Genomic DNA, 17,678 nt, shown 5'->3' with positions numbered 1-17,678 from the left:
GGGAATCTCCCTAACATCCTCAGCCATGAAGACGGAAGCAAAGAATTCACTTAGTTTCTTCACAATGACTCTATCATCTTTGAGTGCTCATTTTAGCATCTCAGTCATCCAGTGGTGCCACTGGTTATTTAGCAGGCTTCCTGGTTCTGATATACTTAAAAAATATTTTGCTATTAAGTATCAGAGAGGTAACCATGTTAGTCTGGATCTGCAAAAGGGACAAGGCACCTTATAGACTAACAGACGTACTGGAGCATAAGCTTTCGTGGGCAAAGACCCACTTCGTCAGATGTATTTTTACTATTTTGCTATTACTTTTTTATTATGGGATTTTGCTATTACTTTTTTATTTTTTGGCTAGCTGTTCTTCAAACTCCTTCTTGGCTTTTCTTATTATATTTTTACAGTTAATTTGACAGAGTTTATGCTCCTTTCTATTTTCCTCTCTAGGATTTGACTTCCACTTTTTAAACAATGCCTTTTTATCTCTCTCTGATTATTTTTACTTGGCTGTTAAGCCATCCTCTTTCCACTTTTGGTTTTCTTACTGTGTTTTTTTATTTGTGGAATATATTTATGTTGGGCCTCTATAATGTCTTTGACAAGTATCCATGTGACTTGCAGTGATTTTACTTTAGTCACTGTATCTTTTAATTTCTGTTTAACTACTCTAATTTTTGTATAGTTCCCCTTTCTGAAATTAAATGCCACAGTGTTGGGCTGCTGAGGCATCTTTCCCACCACAGGATGTTAAATTTTATTACATTATGGTCACTATTTCCAAGTGGTCTAGTTATATTTACCTCTAGGAGTATAGATTTCACTTAAAGCTAAATCAAGAATTGCCTCTCCCCTTGTGGGTTCTAGAACCAGCTGCTCCAAGAAGCAGTCATTTAAGGGATCAAGAAATTTTATCTCTGCCTCCCATCCTGAGGTGACGTGTAACCAGTCAATATAGGGATGGTTGAAATCCATCGCTATTATTGAGTTTTTATGTTGATAGCCTCTCTAATCTCCCCTATCATTTCATAGTCACTATCGCTGCCCTGTTCGATAATATATCCCTACTGCTATATTCTTATTATTAGACCATGGAATTAGTATCCATAGAAATTGTAGGGAACATTTTGGCTTATTTAAGATTTTTTTTTCTTCATTTGATTCCACATTTTCTTTCATGTATAGTGCTACTCACCCACCATCATGACCTGTTCTGTCCTTCCAATATGTTTTGTACCCTGGTATGGCTGTGTCCCATTGATTGCCGTCTTTCCACCACGTTTCTCTGATGCCTATTATATTAATATCCTTCTTTAATATGAAACACTCTAGGTCACCCATCTTATTACTTAGACTTCTAGTATTTGTGTATAAACAGTTGAAAAATTAGTCACTATTTATCTGTCTGCCATTTCCTGATGTTAGACTCCTTTTCATTTGATTGTTTCTCATCTGATCTGACCCATACTTTATCATCTTCCATTCTCTCCTCCTGACTAGAACGTAGAGAATCTCAATTAATAGACCCTTACCTAAGAGATGTGTCTGATCCCCGTGCTACTCCTCACACGTCAGCTTTCCTTCAGCACTTGGTTTAAAAACTGCTCTATGACCTTTTAATGCTAAGTGCCAGCAGCCTGATTCCATTTTGGTTTAGGTGGAGCCCATCTTTCCTCTATATAGGCTCCCCCATCCCCAAAATTTCCCCAGTTCATAATAAATCTTAAACCCCGTCTCTCTACACCATCGTCTCATCCACACATTGAGACTCTGAAGTTCTGCCTGCCTACCTGGCTCTGTGTGTAGAACTGGAAGCATTTCAGATAATGCTACCAGTGAGGTACTGGATTTCGGTCTCTTTCCTAGCAGTCTAAATTTGGCCTCCAGATCCTCTTTCTTATTCTTCCCTATGTCATTGGTACCTACATGAACCATGACCACTGGCTGCTCCCCACCACTAAAAATAAGTCAGGCTAGATATCTCAAGAGATTTGCAACCTATGCACCAGGCAGTCAAGTCCCCATACGGTTCTCCTGGTCATCACAAATCCAGCTGTCTATGTTTCTAATGATCAAATCCCCCATTACTAACACCTGCCTTTTCCTAATAACTGGAGTTCCCTCCCGGGAGAGGTATCCTCAGTGCAAGAGGATATCACAACATCATCTGGAAAGAGGGTCCCAACTATGGAATGCTTTCCCTCTGCTCCAGTTGACTCTTCTCCTTCCCTGAGCCTTCCATCCTCCTTAACAGTACAGGGGCTGAATGACTGGAGTTGGGACAGTTCTGCGGTGTGCTGGAAAGCCACATCTATGTACCTTTCTGCCTTCTTTAGCTCCTACAATTCAGCCACCCTGGCCTCCAAAGCCTTTGTGCGGTCTCTGAGGACCAGGAGCTCAATTCCTTGCATCGAATGTACACATACGCCATGAATCCCTTGGGCAGATAATCATACATGCTACGTTGGGTGCAATTAACAGGCTAGCCCTAATCTGCTGCTGGGCTTTTGCCTCCATTCTCGCCTACAGATAACACTGCTCTACAGCCAAAATGCTTCTGAAATAAATGTAGTCAAACTTTACTAATTCTGGGTCATTGAGAATGAAAATGCTGCTTAAAATTGTTGATTGGCTCTAGTTTTCAAGATATGCTATTGGGTCAGTATATACGACCCTTGACTTGCGAACGGTGGAGGATAAGTGAGTTATAAAGGGAAGGGATCTCAATTTAAACAAGAAATGACTAAAATACATCTTTGACTGGATCTATGAATAAATCTGACTGGGTTTGAACAGTACTTGCTTTTTAGGCAAAACAATGAATGATGCAATCTGAAGCTGGTATTGCATCATACATGATATGAATTGCATCATGTTATTCCTAGAAGTCATGGATGATGCAATCATAACGAAGCTTACATCACTGCTGAACAAATTGCCCTATCTCAGCTCTAGAAATCATACAGTGTCGTCTCTTATTTGTCAGTGTTTGATTTTGCAAAGGGACACATTTCTGTTTAGCCAAAGTGAGCAGAGATTCCTCATACTTGTGTGAACAGTGCAGATAACTTCTGCTATGTTTGTGATGAAGTGACTTTTGCATCACAAAAGCACAGTATAACCACTATGGTTAAGGAAGCCTGTCACCTTTATTTTGGCTGCAAAATTGGAGATCAGGACAAGAGGAGGGCTCCACACATATGCTGCAACACTTGTGCAACAAATCTTTGCCAGTGGTTGAACAGGAAAAGGAAATCTATGCCTTTCGCAGTGCCAATGATTTGGAGAGAGCCAACAGATCATACCAGCAATTGTTACTTCTGCATGGTGCCTCCAGTTGGGAAAGGTGCGTCAAAGAAGAAAAAGTGGACTGTGCATTATCCAAACATTCCATCAGCTATACGCCCAGTACCCCACGGAGAAGGACTGCCGGTTCCCGATGCACCAGAATCATTCTCACTTGAGTCAGACAAGGAAGAGGATGAAACTTCTGGTCCTGAACCATCAATGTCACAGGACCCACATTTTCTCCCATCCTCCTCCTCTGAACCACACCTCATAACACAAGGTGAACTGAATGACCTTGTCAGGGATTTGGAACTACCCATGAGTAAGGCAGAGCTGTTGGGCTCCAGACTACAGCAGTGGAATCTCCTGACAGGTGATGTTAGGGTTTCCATGTTCTGTGACCGTCAAAAGGATCTTGTCCCATTCTTCTTCATGGAAGGTGATCTTCTAGCCTACAACAACACCGATGGTGTGATGGCAGCCCTCAATATCGTTCACGATCCAGATGAGTGGAGACTGTTCATTGATTCATCAAAGACGAATCTTAAAGCTGTTTTGCTGCATAATGGCGATGTTTTGCCATCAGTTCCAGTTGGTCATGCAGTCCATATGAAGGAAACCTATGACAACATGAAACAACTTTTGAGGTGCATAAACTATGACCACCATCAGTGGCAGCTTTGTGGCGATTTGAAGGTTGTTGCTCTCTTGCTTGATCTGCAGACTGGATACACAAAGTACCGCTGTTTTCTCTGCGAATGGGATAGTTGTGCAAGAGATTCCCACTACATCAAGATAGATTGTCCACTCCGACAGTCATTGGAGCCTGGGAGGAAAAGTGTTCAGCATCCACCACTTGTTGAATCAAGGACGATTTTGTTACCACCCTTACACGTCAAGCTGGGTCTGATGAAGAACTTTGTCAAGGCCATGGACAAAACACAAGCAGCTTTCAAGTACCTCCGTGGAAAATTTCCAAGGTTAAGTGAAGCTAAGATAAAGGAAGGTGTCTTTGTTGGTCCTCAGATTCGTGAACTTCTTCGAGATGATGCATTTGACCATGCATGGCGAGCGATTTCACCAGGACATTTCAACAATGGAGAAACGCTATCAGGGCAAATGGAGCCCATCAATGCTTGCAGACTATTGCTGGACAGACACAAGAGATGCTCCATTTAATAAGTACAAGAGACAAGCCAAGAAGTGCCGAGTAGACACTGAATAGGACTAAACTATGTACATAATAGTTTTTTGCCTTTTGTTTCATAATACATTTTATTTATATAACCCTTTTGCTGATTTTTAAAGTGTTATATAAACAGGACAGGTGAAATATTATCATGTAAAGCAACCATAAACACATGAAAAGACCTAGATTTACAATTTATGATTAAAACTCTACTATCTACACAATGTACATAGACGTGAAAATGTAAAAACTTTTAATTGTCATATTTGAATTCAGCACATCAAAACACATAATAAATAGCACATTTTATCTCTGAAGCAGATGACTTCTAAAAAATTGTAGACCAGTGTTTAGATTATTGAGATGTTTTTATTTAATTCAGGTACTTTTGGTTTTAGATTAGTTAAAAAGTTTTTTAAAGACTGTCAAGTGTACTTCACCCCCTCCAAACTCCTTCACGAAACTCCCTGTGAGCTGCCCCTGGTTGCAAAGCTCCCTGGTTGCTTACTAGCAGGCTTTATAAGGCCCTGGCCTTCCTGATAGCTCCCCCCTCTTGGTTAAGGGTTGACCAGTGTACAGAGGGTTCTAGATTTCAAGTCCTTGTTAAGAAGCTCACACCTTCCAACTGCAGGTCTCAGCATATGGTCCTTCAAACAAACAGCTCAGCACATGAATCGCCAAACAGACAGGTTATCACAATCTCAGCACATAGTATCATTCAGGCAACCTGCAAGTAACCCCCAAACACAAACGCACATATTACAGACAGCCACTTACCCCAGTTCCGTAATCACTCCTCCTTTACCTGGAGAACTTTCTCACAAAACTCCCTATTAGCTGCTCCTGTTTGGAAAGTGGGATCAATTTGAAGGACTGTTACTAAAAGACTACCCATTTTACTTATAAAATAATTGATTGAAAGAAATATAATTAATAGTACAAGTTTATGTCTAGTTGGAGATCCTGAGAAATGAGGGGGAATAACTGCCTACTTGAAAAAATAGTTTTCCACAAAATTTGATCCTCATGTTTTTTTTCCCCAATTTTTCCAGGGTCATACAGCAATGCTTAATACAGGCTGTTGGCACCCCAAAATAAAAGAAGAATTTTTGACGTGCTCCAATGATGGGTGAGTATAGGTTCATGTCCATACCAGAATGCTTTTGGGGTTTGTCAGCTTTTGCATGTTAGGACTTCCCCTTTATAATTTGGTTGGAAACAGTCGATTGTGAAATTGTTGAGATCTGGAATCCAGTGTAGTATATGAATATATTGGAATATTGAATATATTGGAATATATTTCAAATTAGAAAAATGTAAAAATGAGACCCCAAATTTAGCAATTTTTCCAGAATGACTGGATGTATCATTGGATGTATCATTGCCATCATTGGATGGCAGTCTTTCACTTCAAAGTCATAGGTATGCATATGGCCCAGGTTGGTACTCATTAGTGTTACCATTTTCCAGTTATCTATTAGATAGCTGTCAATGAATTTATGGTTTCAATGTTCATCCTGGTGGACAGATATCTAAATCACAAAAAATCACTGTGATATTTGGCACTAAATTATACTTGCAACTTTAAGCAGTGAGGGCAAGTATTAAATGGGCATGGAGACTGAAATATATTAGTACCACTGGTCTCCCCTGTGCTGAATACTGAGGGAAGGGAAGACGGTTTGCATTGCTTCTTTCTTGGTTTGTTTATAATCTCTTTTGTAATTAAATAGAAGATTCCAGTTATCCATGCTTTCAATATTGCAATTTTCAAAATGACAAAAACATTGCACACCTCATACACACCTCCCAGTGCCACACTACCAGTTAAGCTAATGCTCCTTGTTGGAAAGTTTTCATGGAGAGGAAGGAAGATGTGTGTACCAAAAAATAGCATTTTAAATTACTTGTGTTTTGTTTAATGTTAAAAAAAAATGAAATCAGATTTTTCAGATCGTAGACAAAAAGGTAAAGCAAAAATTTCACTGCTATATTCAGTTTTATTTATGAAGTGGTAGGATTTTAAAATATTTTTTCTCATATAAACACAAAGGATAGACAGCTTTAAAGCTTTACCAATATAAAAATTCAGTATTTTTGCTTAGGTGGACAGTTTGTAGATAGTGAAAAATAAATTAGGAAATTATATAGACCAACACTGTCTAATTTTGTCTGCCTAAACATATGCCTAGCAATTATACCAAATATGGATTTAGTGGGTTTCTCGTGCTTAAATTGCTGTGAATTAAAAGGCTCTTGTCAAATGAGTAAAATGAAGATAAACAATGCTATAAATGGATGTGTAATTATATTCTCAGGGACACCAAATGGCTGACTTTATAAGAAAAGTATTTGAAACTATCCAGTGTACTTCCCATTTCCTATTAGGCTAGCAGCAGTTTTCTCTAATGCTTGGGTGTGACACTGTAAAAGTAACAATTGAGACTTAATGTAAAATATGCAACAAAGCTTTTGTAGACTAAACAACACATTTTGTTGGGACAATTCCTTATCCTGTTAAAAAGGACAACTAGGTATTCAGAACCTTATTATTCTCAGAAATTATCCCTACAGTAGGAAAGAAAAGTCTGTGATAATTTGGGTAAAGTACATGAGGAGGTCATCTGTTTCTGCAATATTATTATTACTTGAAAGAACTGAATATTTAGGTGAGACATTTACTAATTTAAAGAGACTAATTCTTTTAGACTTTGTTTATTAGTTTCACTGTTTTGAAGATTTCTTAAGTAAATAGGATTTTGATTAAAGTAAATATTTCACTATGGTGTTATGCAATGTATTATTCTCATATTTATTAGGTGAATTTCTGACTTGATTGTAGTTAATGGGAGTTCTGCTATTGACTTCAGGAGGGCCAGGATTTCACCCATTCTGTTCAGGTGGTACAGCTTCCGGACAATTATAGGTTAGTGTCACAGAATGGATAAGAGGAAGAATGGTGTAAAAGACTGCAGTCTTCTCCAGAACTTAAAAAAAAATTGCTGCAAGGGTTTTGTATAGTAACTTCAAGAGGTTTCTTTTATTTGGCAAAATAACTTCAGGATTGTTGAAAAGATTATGGAGCAAAGCCACTTAGAGCTAAGTAGAGGAAGCAGGCAGAAGCAGTTAAAAACTGTTATTGCTTTCTGACTGTGAGAAACTATTTTTCTGAATTTTAAATAAAACCATTATGGGAAAATTATTCTAATTAATCCAGAAAGTGACAATATTTATATTTTCTTTTATTATTATGTATTCATACTCCAGTATACAAAATAGTAACTTGAAAAAAATTAATGTTTTATGCTTATCACCTGACTAGCAGAGGAATACATTTTATTTGATCTCTAAAGCTATCTTTGTAGTTTGAATGAACAGACATGTGCTTCAGGAAACATTTAGAAAGCTTCAATGTGTAGAGAAATTGATATTGAAAAATACTGCGTAAAAACTGGCTTTCTGATGTATGTAAAACAAATATAAATAAAAGATGCAAGAGAGCTTGAAATTTCACTGAAAACTTACCTTAAAATATCTGTTGCTTCTGTTCTCACTGGATAAGCAATAGTCCCTTTTTGCTTTACGTTGTATTGGGAACTGTAGATAGAGAGAGGGAATGCTCACTTCTGAATAACTCCACAAATTTATGAAATCCTTGGCCCAATTACTTATAACAGGATTTCACCAATTGGTTTATATTATCAACGTAAATCAATTTATAAGTGAATTGGCCTGAATATATACAGGTTGCACCTCTAAAATCCGGCACTCTTCAGTCCAGCAACATCTGTGGTCTGCAAGGACCGCAGATATTTCTGGACCATAGATCCCTGGCTGTCCAGGATCAGATGCTGGAATGGTGGTGGGAAGTGCAGCCCCAGTGGTAGCAGGGTCGGGGTGGTGGGGGAGAACAGCCCCCAGTGGGGCTGGCAGCAGGGAGCACAGTCCCACACGGGAAAAAAGTCACCAGCAGAGCCGGCACAGCGGGGAGTACAGCCACGCCCAACCAGAGGCAGCAGGGCCAGCAAGAGCTAGCAGAGCAAGGTTCGCGGAGAGCTGTGCCCCTTTTCTGAGCTCCACACAGAGATTCAGAGCTCTCTGCACAGGCAGGGAGCTCAGCTGATTGGCTGAGCAAGGGGAAAAGTGGGGCACTCACTCTCTGAGATGAGCAAATGCAGCAGCAGCTGCTGCCTGCTGTAAATGGAGAAACTGGTTCTAGTCTCTACTCCAGGGCTGGGCAAAAGATGATCTGCAGGCTGGATCTAGCTGCGAGAGCCTTACCTGGCTCCCTGCCTGCCCCGCACCTGCTCAGCATTCAGGAAGGCAACTTGCACTCTGAACGCTGAGAGCCTGGAAGGCTCATGCTGCCCCACCCCTAGAATCAGGCAATTTCAACCAAAAGCAGCTGCCTTTTTTCAGGACAGGCAGCATGTGAAGTGTCCCTCATCCCCCGGGCTCACAGCATTCTGTTCAGAGCCATAAATATGACCCTTGCAGCTCCCCTGAGTATGTACAGGGGATGAAAGGCAGGGACTCTAGCTAAGCAACCTGCTGGGCTGCTGGCTGGGAGCCAAGTAAGATCTCCCAGTCAGAGCCTATATCTGGCACTTCAGCCCCTCCCTCTCTCCTCCCAACCATGCCATCTCAGCCGGCTCCATCCACCAGAGCTGCTTCCTGTTGCGCGGCTCTCCAGAGGCCGTGGGTGGGGGAAGAATTTTTACGTGTGGCCGTGCAGGCGCACACCTTAGCAGGAACTATGGTCATAACCCCTCCCAGGCCATGCATGCCCTCCTCACCCCAGTCCATTGTCCCAGTTCAGGATTCCCTACATTACCCAAACTCCCTCCCAGATCCCACCCCCCAATCCCTTACCCCAGGGGTTCTAAAACTTTGTGATACTGCAACCCCCCTCTAAGTTGCTCATGACCCTCTAGGAAGTCAGGACCCATAGTTTGAGAAACACGGCCTTACCCCAAGCTCCCTTCTGCACCCAACCTCCATCCCAGACTCTCACACCCTCTCCATTAATATAATGGAAGAGTGCGGTCCTCAACCGAATTCTTGGATTGGCCCTCAATGAAAAATGATTGCCCACTCTGTGTTAATGACTTAAAGTAAAAAAGAATTTTTTTGAGTGTTGCGGATATCTAAAACTCTCATCTTAATGATTTTTTAAATCCCATATTATTAATTAGAATCCTAGAATCCTCAGGCTGGGTGAGACTTCAGAAGGTCATAGAATCATAGAATACAAGGACTGGAAGGGACCTTGAGAGGTCATCAAGTCCAGTCTCCTGCCCTCATGGCGGGACCAAATACTGTCTAGACCATCCTGGATAGACATTTATCTAACCTACTCTTAAATATCTCCAGAGATGGAGATTCCACAACCTCCTTGGGCAATTTATTCCAGTGTTTGACTATCCTGACAGTTAGGAACTTTTTCATCGAGTCCAACTCCCTGTCCAAAGCAGAACCAACCCCAACTAAAGCATCCTAGCTAGGGCTTTGTCAAGCTGATACTTAAAAACCTGTAGGGATGGAGATTCCCTAGACTTCCCTAGATAACCCATTCCAGTACTTCGTCACTCTCCTCATGAAATAATTTTCCCTAATATCCAACCTACACCTCCCCCACTGTAACTTAAGACCATTGCTCCTTGTTCTGCTTTCTGTCACCACTGAGAACAGCCTCTGTCCATCCCCTCTGGAACCTCCCTTCAGGTAGTCTTCAGGAACATGGTGGTCTGCTGTCAAATCCCCCCTTACTCTTCTCTTCTGCAAACTAAATAAGCTCAGATCCCTCAGACTCTCCTCGTACATCATGTACTCCAGCCCCCTAATCATTTTGGTTGCCCTCCATTGGACCCTCTCCAATGCATACACATCTGTTCTGTAGTGGGGTGCCCAGAACTTGACACACTATTCCAGATGTAGACTCACCAATGCCGAAAAACGGAAAATAATCACTTATCTGCTGGAAATGTTCCTTCTAATGCACTCTAATATGCCATTAGCCTTCTTGGCTACAAGGACACACTCTTGACATACATCCAGCTTCCTATCCACTGTAATCCCCAGGGCCTTTTCTGCTGAACTGCTACTTAGCCAGTCAGTCCCCAACCTATAACAGTGCTTGGGATTCTTCAGTCCCAAGTGCAGGACTCTGCACTTGTCCTTGTTGAATCTCATCAGATTTCTTTTGGCCTGATTCTCCAATTTGTCTAGGTCACTTCAGACCCTATCGCTACCCTCCAATGTATATATCTCTCTCCCTAGCTTCGTATCATCCACAGACTTGCTGAGGGTGCAATCTATCCCCATATCCAGATCATTAATAAAGATGTTGAAAAGAACCAGCCATAGAACCGATCCTTTGGGCCACTCTGCTTGATACCAACTGCCAGCCACACATCAAGCCATGGATCACTACCTATTGAGCCCGACAATCTAGCCAGTTTTCTATCCATTTTACAGTTCCTTTATCCAATCCATTGTTCCTTAACTTGCTGGCAAGAATATTGTAGGAGACTGTATCAAAAGCTTTGCTAAAGTCAAGGTATATCACGTCCACAGAGCCAGTTACCTCATCATGGAAGCTAATCAGATTGGTCAGGCATGACTTGCCCTTGGTGAATCCATGTTGACTATGTCCCCTCTTCCAAGTGCTTCAAAATGGATTCCTGGAGGATCCCCTCCCATGATTTTTCCAGGAACTGAGGTGAGGCTGACAGGTCTATATAGTTTCCTGGATTGTCCTTCTTCCCTTTTTTAAAGATGGGCTCTACATTTGCCTTTTCCTAATCATCTGGGAACTCTCCCGATCTTCATCAGTTTTCAAAGATAATGGCCAAAGGCTCTGCAATGACATTTGCCAACTCCCTCAGCATCCTCAGATGCCTTACACAAATCCATGGGTCTGAATTTGACTAGCTTTTCTAAATAGTTCTTAATCTGTTCTTTCTCCACTGAGGGCTGTGCTCCTCCTTCCCACACTGTGTTGCCTAGTGCAGTAGTGTGAGAGCTGACCTTGTCTGTGAAGACAGAGGCAAAAAAAAACATTGAGTTCTTCAGCTTTCCCCACATCATCTGTCACACTAGGTTACTTCCCTCATCCAGTAAGGGCCCCACACCCTCTCTGCTCACCCTCTTATTGTTAACATGCCTGTAGAAAACTTGCTTGTTACCTTTCACATCCCTTGCTAGCTGCAATTCCAACTGCACTTTTGCCTCATCCCAGGAGGTATACCTGGGTGGTCGACAAATACCTTTGATGTCGACACCCGTGCGTCCAGACTATCGCGCTGAGCCGACAAACAGCTGATCAGCTGTTTGTCGGCTCAGCGCGGCAGCCATGTAAATTTAAATGAAGCGGCGATTATATTATTTAAATCGCCGCTTCATTTTCCTATGTCTGGTAGCCTAACCTACATGCCTCTGGCGACAGAGGCATGTAGTCTAGACATACCCTTAGAACAGATGATGATATGTGTACTCCCACGGTCTCAGAAGGGTAGCTATGTTAATCTGTAACTTAAAAAAATCTTAACAACAACAATGGTCCTGAAGCACCTTAGACTAACAAAAAAGTATAATAAGCTTTTGTGGGCACAACCCACTCTTTAGGCCAAGGGTAGTGTTAATTTTCTTTTTATTTGATTTCATATTAAATAATCATAAGCTTTGCTCCTTTTTAATTATCCCTTGGTTTAATATATTTTCTTCCTCACCTATGGACTATGTAAAATATATATATTTATATCTATGGTTTTTGTTTGTACTGGTGGATACAGTTGTGAATAAGAAATTTCAACTTATTGGTTGTAAGAAATTGGTGTTGCAAATAAGAAATTTCAGCTCACCCAAAAGAAAATTCAACCCACCCAAGAATGGAAAATTTTAGAGGGAACACTGGCGGGCAGCACAGTCCTAGCTGGGTGGACATAGTGCAAAGCGTAGCCTTGCAGAGGCAGTGGGGCTGGCATCCAGGAGTGCAGCTCGGGCCAGCAATGAGAGTTAAGGATGTTAAGTAGGAATTAATTTACTAGTCAAGTAGTCAATGGAATTTCCATCGACTACTCGACTAGTCATTAAGGAAGCGTGCTTAAAGCGCTCACTTCTGGCTCGGACTGTGTCTGAGCACAACTCCCCAGTGCCGCTCTGCACTCTTAAAGGGACAGAGAGGAGCCGGCGTGCAAAGACACTGGCTCATTCTCTGGTTCCCCACTGGGTTTCAGGACAATCCTCATGCTGCCCCACAGGTTCCCCACCACTGTTTTAGAGTAGCCATTGTAAAACTTTAAACAGTCACTTTCAAGCCATCACGTTAGTCTTCCAATCTTTTAGGCAGTCTCCTAATAGCTGTAGAGACCAGAATGATTCAGGCAGTGATTCAGTTTCTGCTACTATAGATTGTCCCTCATCACTATCAGCATCACTTATGTTCTGCAGTCCAAGACAGAAATAAAGCACTCTCCTTTTCAGCTGTGAAAGGTTTTGAAATATTCACTTTCTTTCCACTTATTAATACAGCAGAATCTTATCACATTTGTTACCTGCAAAGGACATAAATAGTCATAACATCATTCTTTGACTATATGGCAGCTTACTGTCAGCAAAATTTTCTGTTTGAAACTAGGGATGTTTAGCCCTTTTCTTACAGTCTGTCTAATGTCTGCCTTTTTCTTGTTTGTTCCTAACATGTTCACAAATCATTTTATTTGAAGGGCTGGTTGAAAAAAGAACATATATGCCCTTGACAGATAATAAGATGTTTATTGGCTTTGCCTCTTTAATAGTTCAAAGAGCAGTATTTTCTCTTGTTGACTGGTGAAGTGGTTATAGAAACAGAATTTCATATAAAGCTTTTTTTCTGTGATCTCACCTGCAAAGTGATAAGCTGCAAACGTTCTTCAACCAATCTGTTCATTCTTCAGTAGGCCATTAGCTTTTGGATGGCATAAAGAAATTATTTTGTATTCAGTATCATTGCTCTTGAGACATTTCATCAGAGGTCAGTTGCATTCCATTGTTAGTTATCAGTTCCTTGGGAAATCGTGTTCAGGCAAAGACTGGTGACACGAATTTAATCACTATTTTGATGGTAACCTTTCAGTGAGTGTAACTTCCAGCACTTTGAGTAATAGTCTACCATTATTATGGCAAACCTTTGCATAAGAGGATGATTTTTCAAAGGTTCTCTGCATATCAAGAGTCAATTTCTCCCTTGGATAATTGGGATGATCAACTGGTGTAGGGGATGTTAAAGGTTTTCTGTGACTTAGGAGTGCTAACAGAAGCCCTGTAATTCTTGATTATTTCCTCAAATTATTGGTCCATGCCTAGCTCCCAAGAGTCTTATTGCAGTCATCAGATATCCTTCACATTTCAAGTGTATCAATCATTCTCTCAGAAGCATAAGCACAACAAAATGGTCAGTTCTTGAAATCATTCTATATGCAAGGGACAGCTTATGTGATGTGTGATCAAAAGTTCATTAGTTTGGTGTCCCATTGGGCAATTGGAGTGCTTGTCCAAAATCTTGCACAGTAAGTTGGTTAAGATAAATTTTCTACCTTATGGGTAGATACTGAAGTGTCTCCCTGGCCAAAAACTTGCCAGAACTTCTTTCTCAGTCATATAATAGGATTCATATGGATCAATCAGGGCTCTGGAAGTAAATGCAATAGTTACTACTTGTCCATTTTCTAGCTCATTCAAGATAACACCAAGAGGTGTTCACTTTGCCATCATCCTCATCTGTGAGAACTTCAGATACAAAATTGGTGGTGGACTTACAGACTTCAGCAAAATGTTTCTTTTTATTGCACTTCTTGCATACTAATTTCTTAGCCAGATTCCTTTGAAAGTCTGCCTGTTAACCAGGGTCACTTTATCTGTAGCATTGGTGGCAGTGTGGTGTGTGGGAAGCTAAAGGCACTATGAGTGTATACTTAGGTTTGTGGGTTGCAGTCTGTCTTGGACTGCATTAATTAGGGATATAAAATCCTGATTAAACGGGGGTGAGCAGGCCCGCTGAAGCAGGGCTGGAGCACCTCCACCCCCAACTCCGCCGTGGCTGAGGGCATGGCACCAGTAGGGTAGTAACCATGGCAGACAGGGAGGAAGCACTGGGTCCCTTTAGTATTTAGCCAAGTAACTGCCATTCTTCTACTTGGTTCAGGGGCAAGGTCAGATGCTCTTCTTTCCTTTTGCCACATGCCAAGTCCTCTACTGGATGATGGTGGTGGGATCTGCTAAAAAATGGATCTTTGCTGTTCCCGCAGGAGTCAATCAGGCTGCGGGCTGTGCTGGGAGAAAGTGGCGAGGCACAAGTGCTCCCAGTGCCGGCAGGTGGCTGTGCTGGGGGAAAGTGGCGAGGCGTGAGTGCTCCCAGGGTCAGCTGGGGGCTGTGCTGGGGGGAAGTGGCGCGGCGTGAGCACTGCCAGGGCCAGCAGGGGACTGTGCTGGAGGAAAGTGGCGCAGCATGTGTGCTCCCAAAAAAAGGTGCCAATACACCATACCGGTGCGTACCATCACAAAAAAATCACTGCTTATAGCTATTGATTTTAACATTCCACTTATGCAAATCATCCCATCAGGTTTCAACAATACTAACTAGATTGAATTTATGCTCATAAATGAACAATTCCAAGCTTTCTTATTTGCCATTCAGGTTCCTAGCATTGGTGTAGAGCAGGGGTGGGCAATAATTTTCAGGAGGGCCATTTAATGAATTTTGGTACTGGTCAGAGGCCAGCTCTCAGGCCTGGAGTGGGAGGGGCAGGGCTGGAGACTAGCCTTCCTCCAAGGTTGTCTGGGGCTGAAGGCTTTGAAATAGAGCAAAGGGCTCCTGGCCCCACTGCTACCACATTGCCTGGCAGCCTCCGGGGGTTGCTGTGGTGATTTAAAAGGCTTGCGGTTCCGGCCCCTGCCAGGCACTGCCGCGACTGGGAGCCGTCAGCCATGTAAATAATGTCCTGCTGCCTGTGCCACTGACTGGAAATGCAGTGGCATGGGCAGCAGGATATAAATAGGAAGTGGCCAGGTGCAGTCCGTGTGCCAGATCAAAGTGCTAGGCTGGTTGGATCCAGCTTCCGGGCTGCATCTTGCCCAGCCCTGGTATAGAGGCAATTCAGAAATTTCTTCTCTTTATGTGCTTTGATTTATTGACAATTTTTGTTCTCAACATCTCGATTTCTGTGGTAAGTGTTCATGTCTTTCCTCTTTTTATCCTCTTTTGCTGTTAATTTAACCCCTCCTCATTACTCTAGCCAGCCTCCTCAGCACCCTCCTCTGTAACTACTCAGGAATGTCTTTGCCTGGAGCACTGGTAGGGACAAGGAGGAGAGGTTACTTGTCTGTATAGTAACTGGAGTTCTTGTAGATGCTTCACTGCTCTGGCAGCTATACTGTATGCTCTCTTTTTCCTTTGCTTCAGAGTCCTTCTAGGCTTTGAGTTTGAGACAGAATTGGAGTGGTGGCAGGTCCAGCCCTTCATATATGCCCTTTTACGGGAACATCATGGGCTGTCAGGTTCAGGTGCTGGCCCATGAGCAGTACTCACGTGAATTTCTGGCCATGTGTAGGGAAAGCACTCCAGTTTCTCTAGAGATAAGTAACTTCTCCTTCCTTAGCTGTCCATGTACTTCTTACATGATTTAGATTGCATTTATCTAGGTTACCAGCAGAGAGTCTCAGTGTGTCATCTTTGGCTATTCGGGGACCCACTTGTTTCTACTGAGACCAAAACTGTAAGACTCCATTCTTTCTGGCTCCTGTATTAGATAAACAAAGTTGGTCAGATGACACATTACAAATGCCCTTGACCTAGGAATTATAGAGTTAATCTGAAATATACTCTTATTAATCAGCTTTAGTTCATGGCTGCTTTACACAACTGTTAGCAATAAAAATAATTCACTGCAGTTCACCTGACTACAACCATTTGTTTTCATTCAGTACATTTCAAATGATGACTTTCATGTGAAAAACTAGGCCTTATAATACCAAGTTTATATTTTAGGCTTAGATTAATATAGGGCATAACATTTTAAGGCAAAATGAGCAGATAAATGTGATTTAAATGTTTCTTTATCCTTGAATTAAGGATAAACAGCATTTCATTGTTGTGCTTTTCAGATAGTTAGCTAACATTTCAATAGTGTAGAGAAACTTCCATAAACACTTTTATTGGGTATACGTTGGTTATCTGTCTGTCTGTCTGTCTGTCTATCTATCTACCCCCTAAATATATATGACCCCTATCCAAATTGATGATTATGTGAAACAGCAAGTCTCCCTTCAGGGTATGACTTCCCTCTCTCTGATACTGAGGATGTATGCCCTTGGTAACTCAGCTTCAATTTGTTTGGCCATTTTTAACCCAAACAGCATTTTTAGCATTTTAACATCAATATATGCCTATCTTATTTTAACGCTAATATGCATTTATACTTGGAAATGTTACTCTTATGTAGCCTGTTATATTTCCAATGTGAAAGAAAATCTTTAGAAAAGGAATGTAACTACAGGCAGTCCCCGGGTTACGTACAAGATAGGGACTGTAGGTTTGTTCTTAAGTTGAATTTGTATGTAAGTCGGAACTGGTACATATTGTAGGGGAAACTCTAATCAAACATTTCTCCAGAGCTCAGTTTTATTCTCCCACACCTCACTTCCCTCAGTCCTTTATTCTCAAGCTGAGGTGTCTGCTGAGAAAAGCCACTCCGCGTCTCCCTGGTCTGCTGTGGGGGGCGCTAGCTTCGTGTCTCCCAGGTCTGCTGGGGGGAAGCAGCTAGTGCGGGGTTGCCTCACCCCGTTTGTAAGTAGGGGTCCGATGTAAGTCGGATCCATGTAACCCGGGGACTGCCTGTACTCATTAAACTCCCTATTCTCAAAGTTTCTGAGTACCCCACTCACCTTAAAGTTAATGGGAGTTGCAGGTATACATCACAACTCAGCATGAGGCCCAGAATGTGTGCGCTAAAAGATAAATTGGTGGTGGGAGTATTTTATTAATGGAAAATATTTGAACAGCATTTGTTTTTTTTTATTAAAGTGCCATTGCAAGACATAACTTTGTTCATTTATGTCATTCCAAAAATCAGTTGATTTTTATGTTAAAATAGAGAAGGAAGAGGAAATGGACCATTTTGTTTTTCCCGTCTGGATACTTTCTTATCACACGTGTGAAGGGCAT

General features: G+C 41.7%; 1 protein-coding gene across 2 annotated transcripts in view; it reads left to right on the top strand.

The window, feature by feature from the left end:
- Positions 1-17,678, top strand: part of WDR70 (WD repeat domain 70) — a 269,386-nt gene that overhangs the window by 109,421 nt on the left and 142,287 nt on the right. For both annotated transcript variants that reach the window (XM_006139468.5, XM_006139470.5), the window contains exon 9: positions 5,530-5,606. In XM_006139468.5, the coding sequence (XP_006139530.3) occupies positions 5,530-5,606 (77 nt within the window). The remainder of the gene's footprint in view (positions 1-5,529; positions 5,607-17,678) is intronic.

The sequence above is a fragment of the Pelodiscus sinensis genome, chromosome 6, assembly GCF_052426305.1.
Source record: "Pelodiscus sinensis isolate ZL-2025 chromosome 6, ASM5242630v1, whole genome shotgun sequence".
Classification (NCBI taxonomy): domain Eukaryota; kingdom Metazoa; phylum Chordata; order Testudines; family Trionychidae; genus Pelodiscus; species Pelodiscus sinensis.
This window is presented reverse-complemented; position numbering and strand designations above follow the sequence as displayed.